The 20,117-nt window shown below is 41.5% G+C and overlaps 2 protein-coding genes across 7 annotated transcripts in view; one reads left to right on the top strand and one right to left on the bottom strand.

Moving 5' to 3' along the window:
* The window catches only part of TEX10 (testis expressed 10), a 53,948-nt gene extending 49,339 nt beyond the window's left edge, over window positions 1-4,609 (top strand). For 2 of the 3 annotated variants that reach the window (XM_061201096.1, XM_061201098.1), the window contains 2 exons: window positions 2,941-3,151; window positions 4,406-4,609. In XM_061201096.1, coding sequence (XP_061057079.1) covers window positions 2,941-3,151; window positions 4,406-4,519 — 325 coding nt within the window. In that variant the 3' untranslated portion in view covers window positions 4,520-4,609. Of the gene's footprint in view, window positions 1-2,940; window positions 3,152-4,405 lie in introns of those variants that run through there. The other variant, XM_061201099.1, reaches the window with a different exon arrangement.
* Window positions 4,610-5,143: 534 nt separating this feature from the next.
* INVS (inversin) overlaps window positions 5,144-20,117 on the bottom strand; it is a 145,029-nt gene continuing 130,055 nt past the window's right edge. For all 4 annotated transcript variants that reach the window (XM_061200181.1, XM_061200179.1, XM_061200180.1 and 1 more), the window contains 3 exons: window positions 10,126-10,355; window positions 9,285-9,356; window positions 5,144-6,328 (listed from right to left, as the gene is read on the bottom strand). In XM_061200181.1, coding sequence (XP_061056164.1) covers window positions 6,180-6,328; window positions 9,285-9,356; window positions 10,126-10,355 — 451 coding nt within the window. In that variant the 3' untranslated portion in view covers window positions 5,144-6,179. The remainder of the gene's footprint in view (window positions 6,329-9,284; window positions 9,357-10,125; window positions 10,356-20,117) is intronic.

Below are 20,117 nucleotides of genomic sequence, written 5' to 3' on the forward strand. Positions count from 1 at the left end.
TCACAAAGCACTGAGCTGATCTCCCTGTGCTGTGCGGCTGGTTCCCACTAGCCATCGGTTTTACATTTGGTAGTGTATATATGTCCATGCCACTCTCTCACTTTGTCCCTGCTTACCCTTCCCCCTCCCCGTGTCCTCAAGTCCATTCTCTAGTAGGTCTGCATCTTTATTCCCGTCCTGGCCCTAGGTTAGTAATCTGTTCTTTTCTATGGTTTCACTGTTTTCTCTTTGTTGCATTGCAAATCAGGGTGTATCCTAGTGTAGGTTTGTTGGTATTTATCCTGCTTGAGACTTAGTGTACTCCTTTAATCTGAAGACTTTATGTTTTTTCTTCAGCTATGTTTTTATTTCTGTTATCTTCCCCACTGTTTCTATTCTCTCCTAAAAACTCCTTTTAAACATAGGGAGTTTCTCATTCTGTCCTCTCTTAACATCTTCCACTTTGCTAATTCTTTTTTTTTTTAAATTATTTATTTATTTATGGCTGTGTTGGGTCTTCGTTTCTGTGTGAGGGCCTTCTCTAGTTGTGGCAAGCGGGGGCCACTCTTCATCGCGGTGCGCGGGCCTCTCACTATCGCGGCCTCTCTTGTTGCGGAGCACAGGCTCCAGACGCGCAGGCTCAGCAATTGTGGCTCACGGACCCAGTCGCTCCGCGGCATGTGGGATCTTCCCAGACCAGGGCCCGAACCCGTGTCCCCTGCATTGGCAGGCAGATTCTCAACCACTGCGCCACCAGGGAAGCCCCTTTGCTAATTCTTTTGTTTAATCCTTCTATTGAGTTTTTATTGTATCAGCTATTGTTTTCTCGTTCATCTATTTTGAGTTTTTACTTGGCTCTTTGTCATTCTCGCTTTATTGGTGTTAAAGGTCTTGTCAGTTCTGTTTGCTCTGTTTCTCTCTGGTGTGGGAATTCTCTCTTATTTTGGGGAGCAGGTGGGGCTTTGGAGGTTGTCTCTAGTGGGGTTGAACAAACAAGCTCATATTTTGGGTTGTATAACTTTCTCTGAATGAATCTTTTGTGAGAGTTTGTGGAGGTTGTGGAGACCTCCTTATGGGGCAGTTTCACATTTGCATTTTCCTGGCTTCCAGCTCTATGCAGGGAGCCCAGTTCTAGCTCCCTGCTTTCCGTACCTGGGGCTGAAGCCTCAGCTTCCAACATTGTTGGCTGTTGAATACCCAGCCCCAAAATCCTATATCCAGTTCTGTGCTCCTGTGTATCTTCATGAGTTCTGTCATAGTTTCTGGCACCTAGAGATATCACCCATTCTGGCTTTTGAGCTTGGCTGTATTTTTGTTTTGTTTTTTAAAGTGTATTATCTGTATTTCCCTGTGTTTGGGGAGTAGGGGGTTGGTTGGTATTATCTGACCAGAATACATCAGAAGTTTGCAGAGTTAGTGGAACTCCTGAAAATTGTATGTGAAATATTGGACTTCATCAGTTCCTTTAGAGTGGTTTAGAACCATTGCTTATGTTGACCTAAAATCTCAACTTCATAACAATTTATATAGAGTTGGTACAATTATTTCTGTGCATGACAACTCTTAGAAAACCCTAAGAATGGCTCTTCAAATGGTATTGCTTACATCGTTCGTGGTACCCAGGTCTCTCTTCTTTTTGGCCTGACAGTTTTCTTTAATTGTGGTGTGTGAAGGTGGAAATCTAAACTTTACTCATCCATTCAGTATACTTGTATTTGGTATAATGTAGAATCCATAAGCTCTTTTAACAGTTTTGATCCACAGTTATTTGAAATCCACTGAAGTTCAAGTAGAGAGTGAATATATTGGATCAGTACAGTAGTAACTTATTAAAAAAAAAAAAACCCAAGGGGTAGGAATTGTGGAGGTAGGAATTTGAAACCCAGCAGGAACCAAAGCAGCTTTCTCTATTCTTTTATTTTTCTTCTAAATTTTGTAGTCTTTAATCTTTGTGCCTTTGCCTCATCATTAGCTATGTCTACAGTCTGGCTTTCTCTTTTCTCCTTGCACATGGCTGTCCTAACCTGGCTGTGCATGAGTCCACAGGCTGAATAAAGTCTCTTCAAATAAGAGGATCTGTTTGGCTTAATGGATTCGGTATCTACCTTTGATGCAATTGCTGTATGTGGAGTTGGGAGGGGGGTCAGATGGTGAAAGGTCTGGAGGTAGGCTTTCTTAGAAAGACTTGGGACTGGGAGGATTATGCACTCTTGGTAGAGAAATTGTAACAGGCTAAGGTCAGAGCCTTTAGCAGCCAGTGAACTTTTCTTCCAAAAGGATATTGCTCCATTTAATTGACACACTTCTAGAATGTGGTTAGGCCACTTACCTCTGTCATAAAACATTTTTGTTCCTGTTCTATAAAGATACCAAAAGAATGATGCTCACTGAAATTTGGATTTATTTACCATCTCTGGCCTGTAATAGTTCCCTTACTGGTTATTTTCTCAAATCCCTTTGGTTCCTTGTGAGCACATCTTTCTCTGGAAACCTGCCCTGTTCTAACACATTGAAGAGACTCATAATCCAGGTCAGAGGCTTAGAGTTTCATGAAGTTCTTTTCTTCCCTTTTTGCCATTGGGACATTCTTACTCTTTTGACATTTGGTGTTGTGTAATAGACAGTTGAATAATGTCCACTGGTAGAGAATAGTACGCATGTATAGATCATTCTGTGGTGAATTCTGTGTTAAATATGATCACTAGGGCTTCAAGAATGTCTTAAGCCCAGGGAAATGCTGGTTGCTAGGCTTCCTGAAACCCGTAAAATAGGGGAAAGCAGCTGATTCTTCACTGCATTTGCTTTTTTAGCTCTGATGAAACCCAGTTCTTATTAGTTTTGGTTTCTGGGGTTTTATCAGAAAACACCGTGTTTCTTAAAAGGACATTTTCAGTCTTGGGAAGTATGGAAAGGGCACTTTTCCTGTATGCATTGGTTCACTGACTCATTTCTGTTTTGTAGGGACAAGCTGTGGGGCGTCTGTGTCTCCATCCTGGCACTCCTGCCTCGAGTGCTCAGGTTGATGCTGCAGAGCCTGCGGGTGAGCAGAGCTGGACCTGAGGAGCTGCCTGTTGTGGGCCAGCTGCTTCGCCTGCTGCTGCAGCACGCACCCCTCAGGACTCACATGTTGACCAATGCCATCTTGGTGCAGCAGATCATCAAGAATATCACAGTAAGAAGCATGGAACAAGGGCTTTGTACTGTTCGTACTAGATTCATGGGCATGGAGGTGCTCTTGGGAGGCCAGGGTTTCTGTGCGTTGACGGACTCCTGGAATTAAGCCCAGTGTGGTGATTTCTTAGGGCTTCCCCTGCCGTCTAATAACTGACTGTCACTTAACCAGGGGGGTGACTTTGATTGCAGAATCAGTACTAAAAACCTTAAAATACTCAAACTGAATTAAGGTGGCAGGCAGCTTAGTTGGAAAAAGTACAGGCATCAGAGTCCTGCCTGTTTTGTGATACAGATTCTATTGCTTAACTGTGATAATTTGGCAAGTTGTGTGGTTTTTTTTTTTTTTTTTAACCTGAGCTTGTTTTCCTAGCTGTAGAAATGGGAATAATAGCAACATTGTTGGGTTTTGTTGACCATTAAATCAGATCATCCAAGTAAGGTTTATACTGTAACTGATAGTTACTAAGCACCCAACAAATGTTAGCTGTCATTAAGGAAATTTAGTAGGAATAAACTAGGGCCTATTTCTAGTCATTTGGTTCACTGGAGAGGCGGAAGAAGTTGGAAGTTGCAGGCTTCAGCTTTGTCTAATGGTTGGTTCTCTGTGTTCACCTGGGGTGGGCAGTTCTGTTTATTAAGGATTCCTTTGGTGTTTTTGGTTTGGGAGAGTTAAAGTGAGGTATTTTGTATAGGCCTTTGATTGGAGGGGGTTATTACTTGGTATATGTAATAATACTTCAGAGTAATAGAGCTTATACCTACATATAACACAAGATGTTTTCTGAATTTTCTCAGTAATGGAAGAGGATGCAGAATTCAGAAATAGGAGAAGGGAAGAAAAGTTAAGAACTTGGATTATTCCAAGGTTGGAGAATCAGCCAATTTCTATAAGAATGACAAATTGAGACCTGTTGAATCATTATTCTCAGTTAATGTTATGAGATTCTAGAATGCAAAGGGGCGGAAGTACAGAGTGTAGGGGTGGTTAATGGTGAAATTTCATTAGTCCCTAGCAAATGTGGGAGGGAAGAGACCCAACAAGAAACTGGTAGCACTTAATACTTGAGGATGAAACTAGGAATTTTAACTACCTGTGGTAATAATACCTGATTAATAGGTTCCTTTTTTCAGTGAGATTTCATGTGATAATTTATGGATACTATCGCAAGGACTCTTTGATTTGGGTGTGGGAAAAAACCATCAGGAAGCAGTTTTGTTACAACTCTCATATTACTCTTGTTTTTCTCTGCAGACATTGAAGAGTGGAGGTGTTCAGGAGCAGTGGCTCACAGACTTACATTATTGCTTCAATGTGTACATCACTGGGCATCCCCAGGGACCCAGCATGTTGAGTACAGTGTATTGAAAAGGCACTGTGGCACCTCTGTTTGAAATTGTTTATTCACATCTAATTAATTTTGAAGAGACTGATGTAATAAATGTTTGTCATTAAAGCTGAACTTTTAAAGAAGTTGTTTATGAACCTTCCTTTGCACTGAAATAGGAAAATAATGCTTGGGAGTTGCCATTGATGCACAGGCTGGCTTCCTGGACTAGCATGTGATATGTGGTTACAGGTATTCTGTATTTCATAGCTAAGTATATGTAAAATACAGAGCGATAATATGGTACCTTCTATTGTATAGTAAGAAGTAAGCTGAGTCTTTGTGGTCCCATCTAGGCAAACGTCATTCTTTTTGTTCAGCCCCAGTTCATTCAGACAGCAACAAACTAAACTAGTTTTTGGTTTGGTTTTGTTTGGGAATGGTTGCTTCTCACTCTGGAGTTATTGTTTCCAGAGGATTTCTAGCAAGGTTTCAAAACAGTGCTCCCATTTGTTGTGGATTTTCCTGTACCTAAATGGTCCTTGGTCTAAGCTGGGTAACTTACAAAATGGTTTTCTACTAGTGATCCATTATAAGAGTTCTTAATTTATGTTACAATCAATCATTTTCATAAAAATGAAGTAATTTAGCCAACTGTTAAAAAATCCAGGTAATTAAATAACACTTTATTGCTTCCAATTTCTTACTGTCAGGACAGGGGTGGCAGTAATCTTAAAATGCAAGCAGTTCTAGAAATATTTGTGAGCCTAATATGCCATTGTTTCTGCCTGTCTACATTCCTAGTAGTTTTGCCCTTAAAAAATGTGAAAAAGCCCACAATCACTGGATTTTATTTAAACCATGTGTTCTTAGAGAGCTAGAATGCATAGTTAGCACAGTTTCCCATGCCAAAGGAACAGCATTTTGACAAGGTTGCTCACCTCTGCAGGTCAAGCAGAAAATACAAGTGGAAGGTTAAGGCCTGAATTGGCACCCCGTGCATGAATGTCTGTCTGGTCTGTAGACCTTCCCGACTGAGGCCTTGGTGCTGTGATACTGCTGGTGCTCAGCAGAAGGAACGCCATTCACAGAGAGGACGTGGCAGCAGCCTGTGGCCTTCAGAGGCTGACACGGGAACTGTAAAATGTAAGCAGTCAACAGTATACCTATTACAGTCTTACAATGTCTAAGAGCAAAACACTGGGTCATGACTCTGGTCTAAAAATTAAAACTGATTATGTTGTTGGAATAACAGGACTTGGTGTCTGTAATGAAGTCCACTGCATTAGATTCCAGAAAAGTAGTGAACTGAAGGCAGCTGCTGTGGGACAGGCTCTCCCCATCTCATTTAGGTTCTTCACTGGAGCCAACAAACCAGGCTTGCACCCGTTGAGAAATCCCAACCCAGCAGCGTCTTTAGTGCTCACTTCCTTAGTTTTACTTAGACTTAACTGTTATTAGAAACACTCTTTTCCAGCCGTCCTGACGGACGTGTAGGCACACGGGCAGCTTTGCACAGGTATAGTCTACCCTGGTCCTTTCAGCACTGGCTAAGAATTTACAAAACAGTGCCGTGTAAGAGCAGAAAGAAAACACATTTCTTTCAGTTGTTACCACATTTTCAGGCTAATAAGCCTTCAGGCATGGATATTAAAGTTTTCCCAAAGTGTAAAAGCTAATCGGAGAATTATGCACTAGCTATTAGAACCGCCCCCTCCGGGCACAGTCTTCCTCCATAGGCAGTCGAAGCTTTGTTTTGTTTCTTGATGGGTTAGCTGATTGCAGGTTATAAGAAAAATTCTTTGATCTTCCACTGTTCTCAAGGAGGTGTATACACTGCAAGTTGCTCACTGTTAAAAACAAATACCAGATATTCAGATTATTATTATTGCTACTACTATTACTACTTTTGGCTGCGCTGTGCGGCATGCAGGATTTAGTTCCCCAACCAGGGATCGAACCTGCGCCCCCTGCATTGGGAGTGTGGAGTCTTAACCACTGGACCGCCAGGGAAGTCCCGATATTCAGATTATTAATTTTAATGCTGAAGGGCAGAGTTGATTGGTGGGGAGGAAGAAGGGTTTAGGTTTGGATTATCCGTGGGGCTGAATAAGGTGATGGCTAGTTTATTGTAGAGACAGGAGGACGTCAGCCCTCCATTTTCCATCCTCTCAAAGATACCTGACATCTCTTTAAGGAATAACCTTGACTATGAGGGGGCAGCTGCTTGAGGAGGTAGGACTGGAACTTAGGTCTTCAGTCTGCCTGGAATAACTGGTATGATACTGCTTTCTCTGTGCATCTCTGTAACATAACACAAACATATATATCTATCATTTAACTTTCCCTGTGCGACATACTTGGCTATAGTCCATTCTAGAAAATAGGTTCCTTTGAAAACTATTCAGGTGATAGAATAATAGGCATATCAAACTTGAAGTGGATTTTTTTAGGCCTTTTTATGACTTTGAAATCACAGAGTTACAGGATGCTACAGTTGGAAAACCTTAGTGGTGCAGTCAACCCTCTCACTTAACAAATGAGGATACTGAGCCCCCGACCAGTTAAGAGAACTTGCTGAGGCCGTACTGCTGGATGTTGCTCCTAACTGGAGCAAAGAAGCAAACATGAAAGGTGAGTAGTTTTTAAAAAGTTACAAAAATATGTCTTTCTCTCATCTGGTTTTATTACTGTTACTTCAATAAAGTTAAAGTAAACTGTTTTGGAACTCTGGTGTGTTTGTGGCTGCCTTGGTTGTATCAAGTCTTGAGCTGTCATCTGCATACCCCTCTGTAGGTGGGCAGGAATATTCTGCGTTCATTCAAGGGGGTACAGTTTTTAGTAATCACTTAAGCCATGGTTATTCCATTCGTTGGAATGGAATTTTTTTTAGAGGAAATTCTTTTATTTTTAACAAGAAGGGCCCACAGATTTAGGACATTGATATATGTATGCTCTCTGATCAATACTGTGCTGCTGTTCTCTGTGGGTGTGGGTGGTTTGCAGGTGGGTGTAGAAGACTGAGGAGAATGTGATTGTTTGCCTCCTGGATGCAGGTAGAGAAACAGTCCAAGGAGTTTGTTACTTTGCTCTCACCAGCTCACTTTCTGCTCCTTGTTTTAAGAGGTAAAGGCACTACTAAAGTCTCCCCAAATTGAAGGTTAGGAGCCACAATCTTCACTCAAATATTTGAGTACCTACAATGTGCCAAACAATGTACTAAAGCTGAGTAGAACAGTGAGCAAAATCCAAAGATCCTTAACCTCATGGAATTCTCAAAGCAAAAATTTCTATTCAAGGTAAAGACTGAAATGAATGGTTTGTCCTTCTTGGTTCCATTTGCCATCTGTGATTCTACATTGCAGAAACTTATATGTATGTCCAAGTCATGCCCATTTCATGGAAATTTATAGACTGTATTCTGTATAAAACACAGGCTGCAGCTAACTAGCTAGGAGCTCTGGTGACCATCAGCCTTATTCACAGGTTAATGGTTAATGTGGATAGGTGGGCCTCATAAAACCTTTGTCCCCCAAGCTTAGGTTTAGGAAAAGATTCTCTTTGGTCCTCATCTGTTTTCAAGCCAGTGTAGGACAAACAAGCTGATAGTTTATATGACGTCCTAAGAAACCATTATTTCTTTTATTTATTCTGTCCTTTAACTGTGAGTCCTTTAACTAAAAACCTTTATGCCACTAAACACCTTCATTTTTAAAGATTTGATAGTCCTGGACTTTTGAGACAAAGTAAAAAATGCTCTGATTATCTCATTTTAATATCTGATTATCTAAATGCTACTTCTTAAGTAGTTTTATCTGACAGTGTGTTTTTGAAACTATTCTTTAATTCACTCAAGTATAACTAGAGGTTTGTTTTGTTTTGTTTTAAACAGAACCATGGGCCTGATTCCTTTGAAAGTCTCTAATTGCCCCTGATCAGCCTGTCTATATTACATGAGTTGCCCAACTCTTATTAAAGCTTTGGCAGTAATTACTGTCCCCCCACCTCTTGGTTTTCCCCCCATCAAAAATAAATGAATGTTAAAGTTCACGCTGACAGTCATTGTTCACCTTCCCAGCTGTGCTCTGTTCCTGCAGGATGGCCGTGGCTCAGGGACTGGGGGGAGTGTGTTGCCATAGCCACCCGTGAGAAACCCTGGACCTGGCATTAACTGCTGACAGCACTGAACTTATCACCCAAATTTAATTCTGGCATGAATGAAGGGGCCCTGAGTAAAACAGTCTTGTCTTGTGGCTAAAAAGAAAGTTCCCTGAGCTGCTCCTGTATCAGTGGAAGTGTGCACAGTTGACCCTGAGCTGGACATGCTATTAAATATTAAATGCCTCCTTAGGGGGCCCTAAAAGGCAAAAGTCAGAATCTATGGTCAAGGGACTTCTTCCCATCTTTGGGAAGGAGATGGAGGATCTTAATGTGAAACCAAAACGGAGCAAGAACTCCCAAGGTATTACTTTGAAGAATGACAGTATTTGTGTTTCCCCCTCCTGTATGTGAACAAGTGTGTAAAAGTGATCAATAATAGGTGCCATTTATTGTTTCTGCTGGAGGTAATGTTAATAAGTTTTTGGTTGCAAAAATAACTTGCCTCTTCTGGAGAAGAGATGTTTATTACAGTGGTAGTTCCATGAAAGGGGGATGAAGAACACATGTAATCCTGAAATCAAGTGACTATTGGAACCCCTGGCAGTCTGTTCTAATGTCTTCCACCTTTGGGGATGAAACAAAAAAGGGAACTGTTTCCCCACATGGTCTCCCCAGTCTGCTTTGCCCATGCAGTGGCTGCCTTACCTGAGTTGAGACCCAGCACAGAATGGGCTTTTGAAGATCTTGTGGGCTGATGTACTTTTCCTTCTTGAGAACCTGAAATCAACCAACAATGATCATCTATTTCTGACCAGTGACAACTGTGGCCTGACCAAGTTCTGAATTCTTTATTGAGGTGAAGGCTTGAGCTTGCAGGTGTCTGCCAAGATAGATTAGGTATGGTGTGGAAAAACTACATAGTCCCGCCCAGGTCAAGTCTGCAGATTTTGCTGCCAGGGCCACAGATCTGTTTGTAAGGGTGCCCTGACTTAACTTTTTTTCCACTGGGGAGCTAGCCAGTCCTGTTCTCTGAGTTTATTTGGATGGGCACTTTGCAGAGCTGAAAGTGTTTCAGTATGCAGCAGTTCATCTGCTAAACAAGTATGTACTGTAGGGCTTGGATCTGGGGCATTCCCACAGATAGGCAACTCTGTACTATCTAAGCATAGCGAAGGTCAGTGTGAGGCAGGCAGGGTCTGCCTGGGCCTGGAGTCCTCTAAATGGAGAATTTAAGGGAAAACAGGCAGCAGCCTAGAGTGGTTGCTGTGGTGAGGCTTTCAGTCATGAAGCCCAGCAGACGATCTCTTGGCTGTAAGGCTCTCTCGGTTGAGATACCAGGATACCTCATGAAACCAATTCTGACCCGGAATTGCTGGAAGGGAGGCACTAAATGTGATGAGAATTCTGTTGGTGCCTGGAAGTTTAATAAAGTTCCTACCTGAATGGAGGTTTGCCCAATGTAATTAAATTCCTGTTTTCAAATTCTGATGTGACACACACTGGGGGTGCTTGTTGTAAACTACAAAGTACCCAGAAGGACAGTTACCGTAGATCTGCTTGAGCACTGAGTGCCTGGTGGGCTTGGTGCCTGAGCTGCCCTTGGGTGGACTCTTGGTGGTCCTGCTTACTGCCATGGTCTTTGGGGGTTTCAGTTCCAGTTCCTTCCTCCAAACCTGGAGGATCAAAGCCATGCACTCTCGGTTCCATCTGTCCATATCTCTGGTTCCAACCTGCTTTATGTGCAGAAGGTGGGACAGGTGCTTCCTGAGCTGGTAGCTGGTGGGGTGAGAGGAGGGGAGAGACTTAAGATCACAATACTGAGAAAACCAATGTTCCTTAAAGTTCCTAGGAGCTATAAGAATAGTAGTTGCTGAACTCTTGGGAGATTCAGTCAAGCTCCCATTCCTAATTTCAGTGGCAGTATGTTGAATATTGAATTCTGTCTTTGTCCATCAGTACTTCCTGAACTAGAAATCAATCAGATGGGTCCTTGCCCTCAAAGTGGGACAGGCCAATGTGTAAACAAATGTGGTATGAGAAGTACTATGTGAGAGCAAAGAGCTAGATGGCTGATATTTGTGCTGGGTTTTAAGGGATGAGTAGGAGCTTGCTAGGCAGGGAAGGGCATTTTAAGTAGCAGAACTGGCACGAGCAGAGGTAGATGCATTTGTGTAGGAATGTTAAAGTGAGATGTGTGTGAAGCATTATGTATTTGGTAAGGGAAGGAGGATGGGAGGCTGGGCTACATTGTGGAAGCTGTGTCAGGGGAGCTGAGTCATCGCCCAGCCCATGGCTGAGTGTAGCTCCTGGCCCCTACCTGACCAGGAAGGTTGGCCAGACCACCTGGAAGCTGCGTAGCCCAGCAGTGCTCAAGAAGGGTGTACGGTAGGCAGAGCCGATCATCCACAGAACAAAGCCAATAGCACTGTTCAGCCAGGGAACTTGGGGAGCAGGCCAGTTTGAATCAAGACCACAAACAAAGAGGCTCGCCACCTTTGGAACCAGTTTCCCCCACTCTGCCTGGGCAGGGAAAGTAATTCATAGCTCCAGCCATTGCTGAATACAGCCTTCAGCCTGTCCAACCAGGGAAGCTCACCAGAGCACACAAGAAGCCTTGTAGCCTGTCCGTCAGCCTTTCTTACAGTAGCACTTGAAGAGAGCACAGCCTGTGGCTCCCCGCCCCCACCCCAGAATAGAGCTGGTGGCTGTGTCTGGCCAGGGAATTCAGTGCACAGTCTTTTACCCAATTTGGGTCCCTGAACAATGAGCTATGCAGGCCCTGGGCCTGTCCTACTGTCCCACCAGAGCAAGGAAACTAAATCATACCCCTGCCTACTGCTGAGTGTAGTGCCCAGTCCCGGCTGTCTAAGTAAGCCTGATCAGAGAGCCCTGGCAACTGCGGAGCCCATCCTGTAGCCTCACTTGAGCAGGGAACCAAACCAACAGTCCTGTCCAACTGTTTGCAGTCAGCAGTGGCAGCACCCTCCTCCTCCCACCCACTGCTCCACAACCTCAGAGCTTGGGCAGTGGCCCTGCCCCAAAAGAGACAGCAAGCCCCACCTGCCCAAATACATTACCAGCAGACACATCCAGAAACCCAAACTGAGCTGACTGTTGAAGAGTTCAGTTTGCTCTCTGCCAAAGCAAACCTGGAAGAGGAGCCTGCTTATTCAAATGCACAGATGCCAACATAAGGAATCAAGGATACAAAAAAAAGAAAAAACAAAACAGGTAAACATGACACCAAAGGAAACTTTAAAAAGCTCTGAAAACTGACCTTACAGAAATGGAGATCTGTGAATTGTCAGACAAAGAATTCAGAATTCTCTTAAACAAGTTTAGTTGTCTGTGTGATCTTATAGTTCACTAAACAAAATTAGGCAAACAATGCATGAACAAAATGAGAAAAAGTTCTAAGAAATAGAAACTATCAAAAAAAAAAAAAAAAAAAGCCAAATCCTAGAGCTGAAAAATACAATGACTGAACTGAAGAAATCAATAGTTTCAAAGGCACACTTAACCATGCAGAAGAAAGAATCAGTGACCTAGAAGACAGGACATTTGAAATTATCCAGTCAGAGAAGGCAAAAAGAAAAAAAGAAGTGAAAAAAGCCTATGGGACTTATGGGACACAATTAAAAGAAACAGTATCTGCATTATGGGAATTCCAGAAGGAGAAGAGAAAGGGACAGAAAGTATATTTAAAGCAATAATGGCTGCAAACTTCCCAAACCTGAGAAGAGAAATAGACATCCAAACCCGTGAGGCTCAAAGGACCGCAAATAGGTTGAACCAGAGTAGGGCTACACTGAGACACATTATAATTATCAAAAGTCAAAGACAAAAATAATTTTGCAAACAGTAAGAAAAAAGGGAAGTTACATACAAGTGAACTCCCGTAAGACTATAAACAGACTTCTTGTCAGGAACTTTTCAGGGAAGAATGGGACGACAGGTTCAAAACATTGAAAGAAAAAGACTGTCAACCAAGAATACTATACCCAACAAGGTTATCTTTCAGAAATTAAGGAGAGATAAATACTTTCCCAAACAAGAGCTGAGGGAGTTCATCACCACCACACCTGCCTTACAAAAAATGCTAAAGGGAGTAAAGTAAAAGGACATTAATCATCTTAAGGCAATGTAAAACTCACAGGTAATGGTAAACATATAGTCAAAGTTAGATTCTGTAATATGGTAATGGTGGTGCATAATTAACATACAACTCTAGTTTAAAAGTAAAAAGTAGTAAAAATAACCATAACTACAGTAAGCTTTATTGGATGTGCAATATAAAATATTTATGTAAACTGTAACATAAATAACCTAAAATGTGAAGAGGGAGAAGTGTAATATTTAGCAGTGCTATTGAAGGTAAGTTAACAGTTTAAAATAGGGTGTTATTTTAAGATATTTTATGATATTTTAAGATACTTTATGTAAGCTTCATGGTAACCACAAGGGAAAAACCCATACTAATTACACCAAAGTACATGATAAAGAAGTCAAAGCAGACTGATACCAAAAGGCATCAAAACACACAGAAAAGATAGCAGGATAAGAAATGAGGAACAAGGTATCAACAAAACAGCCAGAAGACAATTAACAAATTGCAATAGTAAGTCCTTACCTACCAATAATTACTTTAAACATAAATGGATTAATTCCTCCAATCAAGACAGAATGGCTGAATGGATTAAAAAAAAAAAAAAACAAGATCCAATGATACATTATCTACAAGAGACTCATTTTAGCTTTAAACACCCACACACACAGTGAAGAAATGAGGATATTTCAAGCAAATGGTAGCCAAAAAACACACCCAAAAACAAAAAAAGAAAGCAGGGGTAACTATAATTATATCAGACAAAACAGACTTTAAAAATGTTATAAAGAAACAAAGAAGGTCATTACATAATGATAAAGGGTCAATCCATCCGGAAGATATAACAATTGTAAATATTTATGCACCCAACATCAGAGCACCTAAATATACAAAACTACCAGAGCTAACAGAAGAAATAAACAGCAATACAGTGATAGCTAGGGACTTTAATACCCTACACTCAACAATGGATAAATCACTCAAAGAGTCAAAGAGGAAACAGTGGATTTGAACACTATAGACCAAATGGACATAACAGACATATAGAGAATAGTTATCCAACAATCAGAAAAAACATTCTTCAAGTGCACATGGAACATTTTCTAGGATAAATCATGTGTTAGGCCACAAAACAAGTCTTAGCAAATTCAAGAAGACTGAAATCATACCAAATATCTTCTCTGATCGTAATGGTATGAAATTAGAAATGAATAATAGGAGGGAAATTGGAAAACTCATAAATACATGGAAATTATACACTCTCCTGAACAACCAATGGATCAAAGAAGAAACTGAAAGGGAAATTTAAAAGGTATCTTGAGACAAATTGCAAATAGAAACTCTACATACCAAAACTTATGAGATGCAGCAAATGTAATTTTAAGAGGGAAGTTCATAGTAATAAATGCCTACATTAAGAAATAAGAAAGATCTCAAATAAACAATCTAACTGTATGCCTTGAGGAACTAGAACAAGAACAAACTGAGCCCAGAGTTAGAAGGAAGGAAATAATAAAGATTAGAGCAGAAATAAATGACATAGAGAACAGGAAAACAATAGAAAAGATTTAAAAAGCTAAGTTGGTTCTTTGAAAAGGTAAACCAAATTGACAATTAGCTCTACAAACCAAGAAAGGAAAAAAAGGATTCAAAGCAACAAAATCATAAATGGAAAAGGAAACACTGCAACTGATACCACAGAAATACAACGGATCATAAGAGGCTACTGTAAACAACTATATACCAACAAACTAGACAACCTAAAAGAAATGGAGAAATTCTTAGAAACAACCAACCTACCATGACTGAATCAGGAAGAAATAAAAAATCTGTATAGACCAATAAAGAGTAAGAAGATTGAATTTGTAATCAAAAATCTCCTAATGAAGAAAAGTCCAGGACCAGATGGCTTCACTGATGAATTTTACTAAACATTTAAAGAAGAATTCCAATCCTTCAAATTCTTCAAAACATTTGAAGAGGAGGGAACACCCCCAAACTCACTTCATGAGCCCACATTACCCTGACACCAAAGCTAGAAAAAAATTCCAATACAAGAAAAGTATAGGCCAATATCCCTGATGAATACAGATGCAAAATTTCTCAATAAAATACTAGCAAACCAAATTCAGCAGCACATTAAAAGGATCATTCCCCATGGTCAAGCAGGATTTATTCCTGGAATGCAAGGATGTTTCAACATATGCAGATGAATCGATGTGATACATCATATTAATAGAATGAAAGAAATCATATGATCATCTCAAAAGACACAAAAAGCATTTGACAAAATCCAACATCTGTTCATGATAAAAACCCGTAACAAATTCAGTATAGAAGGAACATACCTCAACATAATAAAAGTCATATATGACAAGCCCACAGCTAACATCATACTCAATGGGGTAAGGTTGAAAGTGTTTCCTCTAAGATCAGGAATAAGGCAAGGGTGCCTACACTCACCACTCCTTTTCAACAAAATACTAGAAGTCCTAGCCAGAGCAATCAAGCAAGAAAACAAAAAAGGAATCAGAATGGGAAACGAAGAATTAAAATTGTCTTCATTTGCAGATGACATGATTTTATATATAGAAAATCCTAAAGACTTCACAAAACCGTTAGATCTAATCAACAACTTCAGTACAGGTGCAGGATACAAAATTAATACACAAAATCAGTAGTGTTTCTATACATTAAGAGTGATGTGAAAAATAAATTTAAAAAAGAATTCCATTTACAGTAGCATCAAAAACAATAAAATACTTAGGAATAAGTTTAACCAAGGAGGTGAAAAAATCTCTACCCTGAAAACTATAAGACATTGATGAAAGAAACTGAAGAAAATACAAATAAATGGAAGGGTATTCTGTGTTCATGGATTGGAAGAATTAATATTGTTAAAATATCCATGCTACCCAAAGCCATTTATAGATTCAATCCCTATCAAGATTCCAATGGCTTAAAAAAAAAAAAAAACAGAAGTAGAGGGACTTCCCTGGTGTTCCAGTGCTTAAGACTCCACGCTCCTAATGCAGGGGGCCCGGGTTTGATCCCTGATCAGGGAACTAGATCCCACATGCTGCAACTAAGAGTTTGCATTCCGCAACTAAAAGATACCGCATGCCGCAACTAAAGATCCCGCATGCTGCAACTAAATATCCTGCGTGCCGCAACCAAGACCTGGCACAGCCAAATAAATAAATAAATAAATAAATAATAAATATGGGGAAAAAAAAACAGAAGTAGAACAAACAATACCAAAATTTATATAGAAACACAAAAGACCTTGAATAGCCAAAGCAATCCTGAGAAAGAATAAAGCATCACACTTCCTGATTTCAAGCTACACTATAAAACTATAGTAATCAAAACAGTATAAATAGAATAAAAATAGACACATAGACCAACAGAACAGAATTTAGAGCCCAGAAATAAACCCATATATAAATAGTCAACTAATATTTGACAAGGGAGCCAAGAATACTCAATGGAGAAAAGACAGTCTCTTCAGTAAATGGTGCTGGGAAAATTAAATATTCACACGTGAAAGAATGAAACTAGAACCCTATTTTACACTGCTTGCAGAAATTAACTCAAAGTGGATTAAAGACTTAAATAAAAGACCAGAAACCACAAAACTCCTTGAAGAAAACAGGAAAAAGTTCCTTAACGTGGGTCTTTGCAGTGATTTCCTAGATACAACACTTAAAGCATAAGCAACAAAATAAAAAATAAGTGGGACTACATCAAACTAAAAAACTTCTGCACAGCAAAAGAAATGATCAACAGAATAAAAAGGCCACCTACGAATGGAAAAAAAATATTTGCAAACCATGTATATAAGAGGTTAATATCCAAAGTATATAAAGAAGTCGTACAACTAGATAGCAAATAATAATAATAATAATAATAATAATAATAATAATAATAATAATAATAATAATAATCCAATGGGCAAAGAACCTGAACAGAAATTTTCCCAAGATATACAAATGGCCAACAGGTATATAAAAAGGTGTTCAACATCACTAATCGTCAAGGAAATACAAATCAAAATCACAGTGAGAGGGACTTCCCTGGTGGCACAGTGGTTAAGAATCTGCTTGCCAATGCAGGGGACACAGGTTTGATCCCTGGTCCGGGAAGATCCCACATGCTGTGGAGCAACTAAGCCCATGTGCCACAACTACTGAGCCTGCACTCTAGAGCCTGCGAGCCACAACTACTGAGCCCGTACACCACAGCTTCTGAAGCCCGTGTGCCTAGAGCCCGGGCTCCACAAGAGAAGCCACAACACTGAGAAGCCCGCGCACCACAACGAAGAGTAGCCCTTGCTCGCTGCAACTAGAGAAAGCCCACGCACAGCAATGAAGACCCAACGCAGCCAAAAATAAAAATAAATAAATCTATAAAAAAAAAAACCACAATGAGATATCACCTCACATCCGTTAGAACAGTTGTCTGTCATCAAAAAGACAAGAGAAAAGTGCTGGTGAGAATGTGGAGAAAACGGGACCCTCCTGCACTGTTAGTGAGAATGTAAATTGGTGCAGCCACTATGGAAAACAGTATGGAGGTTCCTAAAAAAATTAAAAATAGAACTACCATATGATCCAGAAATCCCACTACAGGGTATATATCTGAAGGAAATGAAGAGACATCTGCACCCCTATGTTCATAATAGTATTATTTACAATAGCCAGGACATGGAAACAACCTAAGTGTCCATTGATGGATGAACAAATAAAGAAGTTGTGGAATATATATATATATATACACACACACACATTAGAATATTATATATATTATATATACACACAGTAGAATATTATTCAGCCTAAAATAAGAAGGAAATCCTGCCATTTGCAACAACATGGATGGACCTTGAGGGCATTATGCTAAGTGAAATAAGTCAGAGAAAGACAACTACTGTATTATTTCACTTACACGTGAAATCTTCAAAAACAAAAACAAAAAACCAAACTCATAGAAAAAGAAATCAGATTTGTGGTTATTAGAGGAGGGGAATTGGATGAAAGTGATCAAAAGGTACAAATTTCCAGTTATAAGACAAGTAAGTACCGGGGATGTAATGTACAACATGATGACTGTAGCTAACACTGCTTTATGGTATATATGAAAGCTGTTAAAGAGTAAATCTTAAGAGTTCTCATCACAAGGAAGAAAACCTTTTTCTTTTTATCTGTGTGAGATGACGGATGTTAACTAAACTTATTGTGGTCATCATTTCACAATATATGTAAATCAAATCATTATGCTGTACACCTTAAACTTATACAGTGCCATATGTCAATTATATCACAGTAAAAATCGGGGGGAAAAGGCAAACAGCTAGAGCTAGGAGAGGCCAACATTCAAAATCAGTGCTGTCTGGTCCAACAGCCAAACACTGCTAAGGACTTGGTGGGGATGATCAGGGGTTTTTAAGAATAGTGGCAAGTGTAAGAGCTGAATTTTACTAAGATCAATGTGTTGGAGGGCAGAGCCTGGGGCGGGAGAGAGGGGAGGGGCACCAGGATGATGGCTATATTTACCTCTAGTGCTTTTCTGATGGTGTTTATCCCACGTGCACTCCCAAACCTCTTATTGAGCACAGATGTTTCGGAGCCTCCTAAGGAAAGCTGCACCAGTGTTCATTATGCATAGCTGATTAACTACTCCTGGTGAGCCTACAGGGTGCTGCAGAGAGCAGCAGGCCCTGTGCCTGATCTTACGACACACCAACCGGGACATAACCTTCTTCCCAAATGCTCGAAGCTCCTTGCAGTGCTTGGTGCAGCCCCTCCCTCCTGCTCGAAAGGCTGATTTCAGTCGAACTACATAATTCTTCCTTTCTTTTCCTGGCGCGTGACAAACCATGGCACCCCTTTACTCGAACATGTACCACATTTCCAAAAAGCCAAGTGTAGAGAGAAATGAGAGTTAACAGGACAATACCGCTCTGCAGTCAGTTCTTCCACACCCCCGCTCTGTCGGCAGAGGACTTGTCGGGAAGCCTGGGTGTTGGCTGAAGCTCTAACAGCTCCGGCTTTCGGGGGGCATAGCTGCCACCTCATCGACTCTGGGATGGAGACCGAGGCTGTGTCTCATGGTCCTAGTGGTCAGTCACAGCCTCTATTCTCCCCTTCCCAGGGAGAACGTGCACGCCTGGTTTGCTGAGAATCCGAGCACACCCAATCATCCCTTTCAGCCCGGGGCGCAGGGCGCTTGTTATGGTCTAGCCTAACCTTGTTTATTCACCTCAGAACATGCTGGAGAGGACCCGATGGGAAGTGCCTTACACAGCAACTCCTCTTCACCACAGCAACTTTCCAGCCCAGCCTAGCTTGTCCAGTATCGTATCCAGTTTCAACCTTTAAAATAGTCAAGTCTTGACTGGTAATAAAACTCAGACGCTTAGACAAAGCTTCATTTTCTCTGGGCCCCAGGTTCAAACTGCTCACCCCATCCTGTGCGTTTTCCAGTCAGCCTGCCTCCCCGCCGCCCCCGGGCACGTCTCCTATGACGGCGGCCTGCATTTATGGGCGGTCGTGTGCCAAGCCCCGCTCCCTACCCCAGCCCTCGGTGCCCCTGAGGTTTGCTGTCGGACACCACACGCTGTCCCCGGACAGCACTTAGGGCTCCTGTGCTTCAAATGGAAGGCATATATGGCCATAGCGGAATCAATAAAAGGGTTTTTACTGTCACCAGACACGGGACTTGCCACGGTGTGCAGCGTCCCAGAAGCCCTTTGGGAGTCGACGTCCCGGGACTCGGAATTGCACAGTGGTGCAGCCAGAGGGGGCCTGTGTAACTGCCTCCCCAGATGGTGCGCAGACTGTGAGCCCACTGTTCTTGGGGGGAATGGCTGAAGGCTCATCTGCTGCTATGGACACTTACTGACAGGACCTGTCAGCTGCCGACTCTTCAAAGGAGTCAAAGGACAGTGTGATGGGGAGGCGCTGCAGCTGGGGAGCAGCTGTGGGGCCTGACGTGGCAAACCTCGCGGGCTTGTGTGCGCCCCAGGTGGCGGCTGAAATACTTCACAAAAAGTTCCTCTGGGATGGTAGCCAGTGCATGTCCTGGCGGAACGCCCCAAGGAGGGGGAGCAGGGACCCTTCCCATCTGTGGCTTCAGAGGCCGACGGTCTCAGCTGCAGGCCAGCACTGGCACGCACTAGCTCTGTAGCCTGAGGGTGATGAACCCATCTGTCCTTCAGTTTCCTCATTTGTGGAATGGGGAGAACAGTGATCCCAGTATCCCTCACAGGGTGACTGTGAGGGTTTAGATGAGTTAATACATGTAAAACTACTTAGAACAGTGTCTGGCCCAAGTGCCTGATGAATGCAACTACTAGTATTAATAACAGTGCTAACAACAACGTCCCCCATAACAACATTACCTTGATGCATGTGAGACCATCCAGGCAGCCT

Source organism: Eubalaena glacialis, chromosome 9 (assembly GCF_028564815.1).
Source record: "Eubalaena glacialis isolate mEubGla1 chromosome 9, mEubGla1.1.hap2.+ XY, whole genome shotgun sequence".
NCBI classification, from domain to species: domain Eukaryota; kingdom Metazoa; phylum Chordata; class Mammalia; order Artiodactyla; family Balaenidae; genus Eubalaena; species Eubalaena glacialis.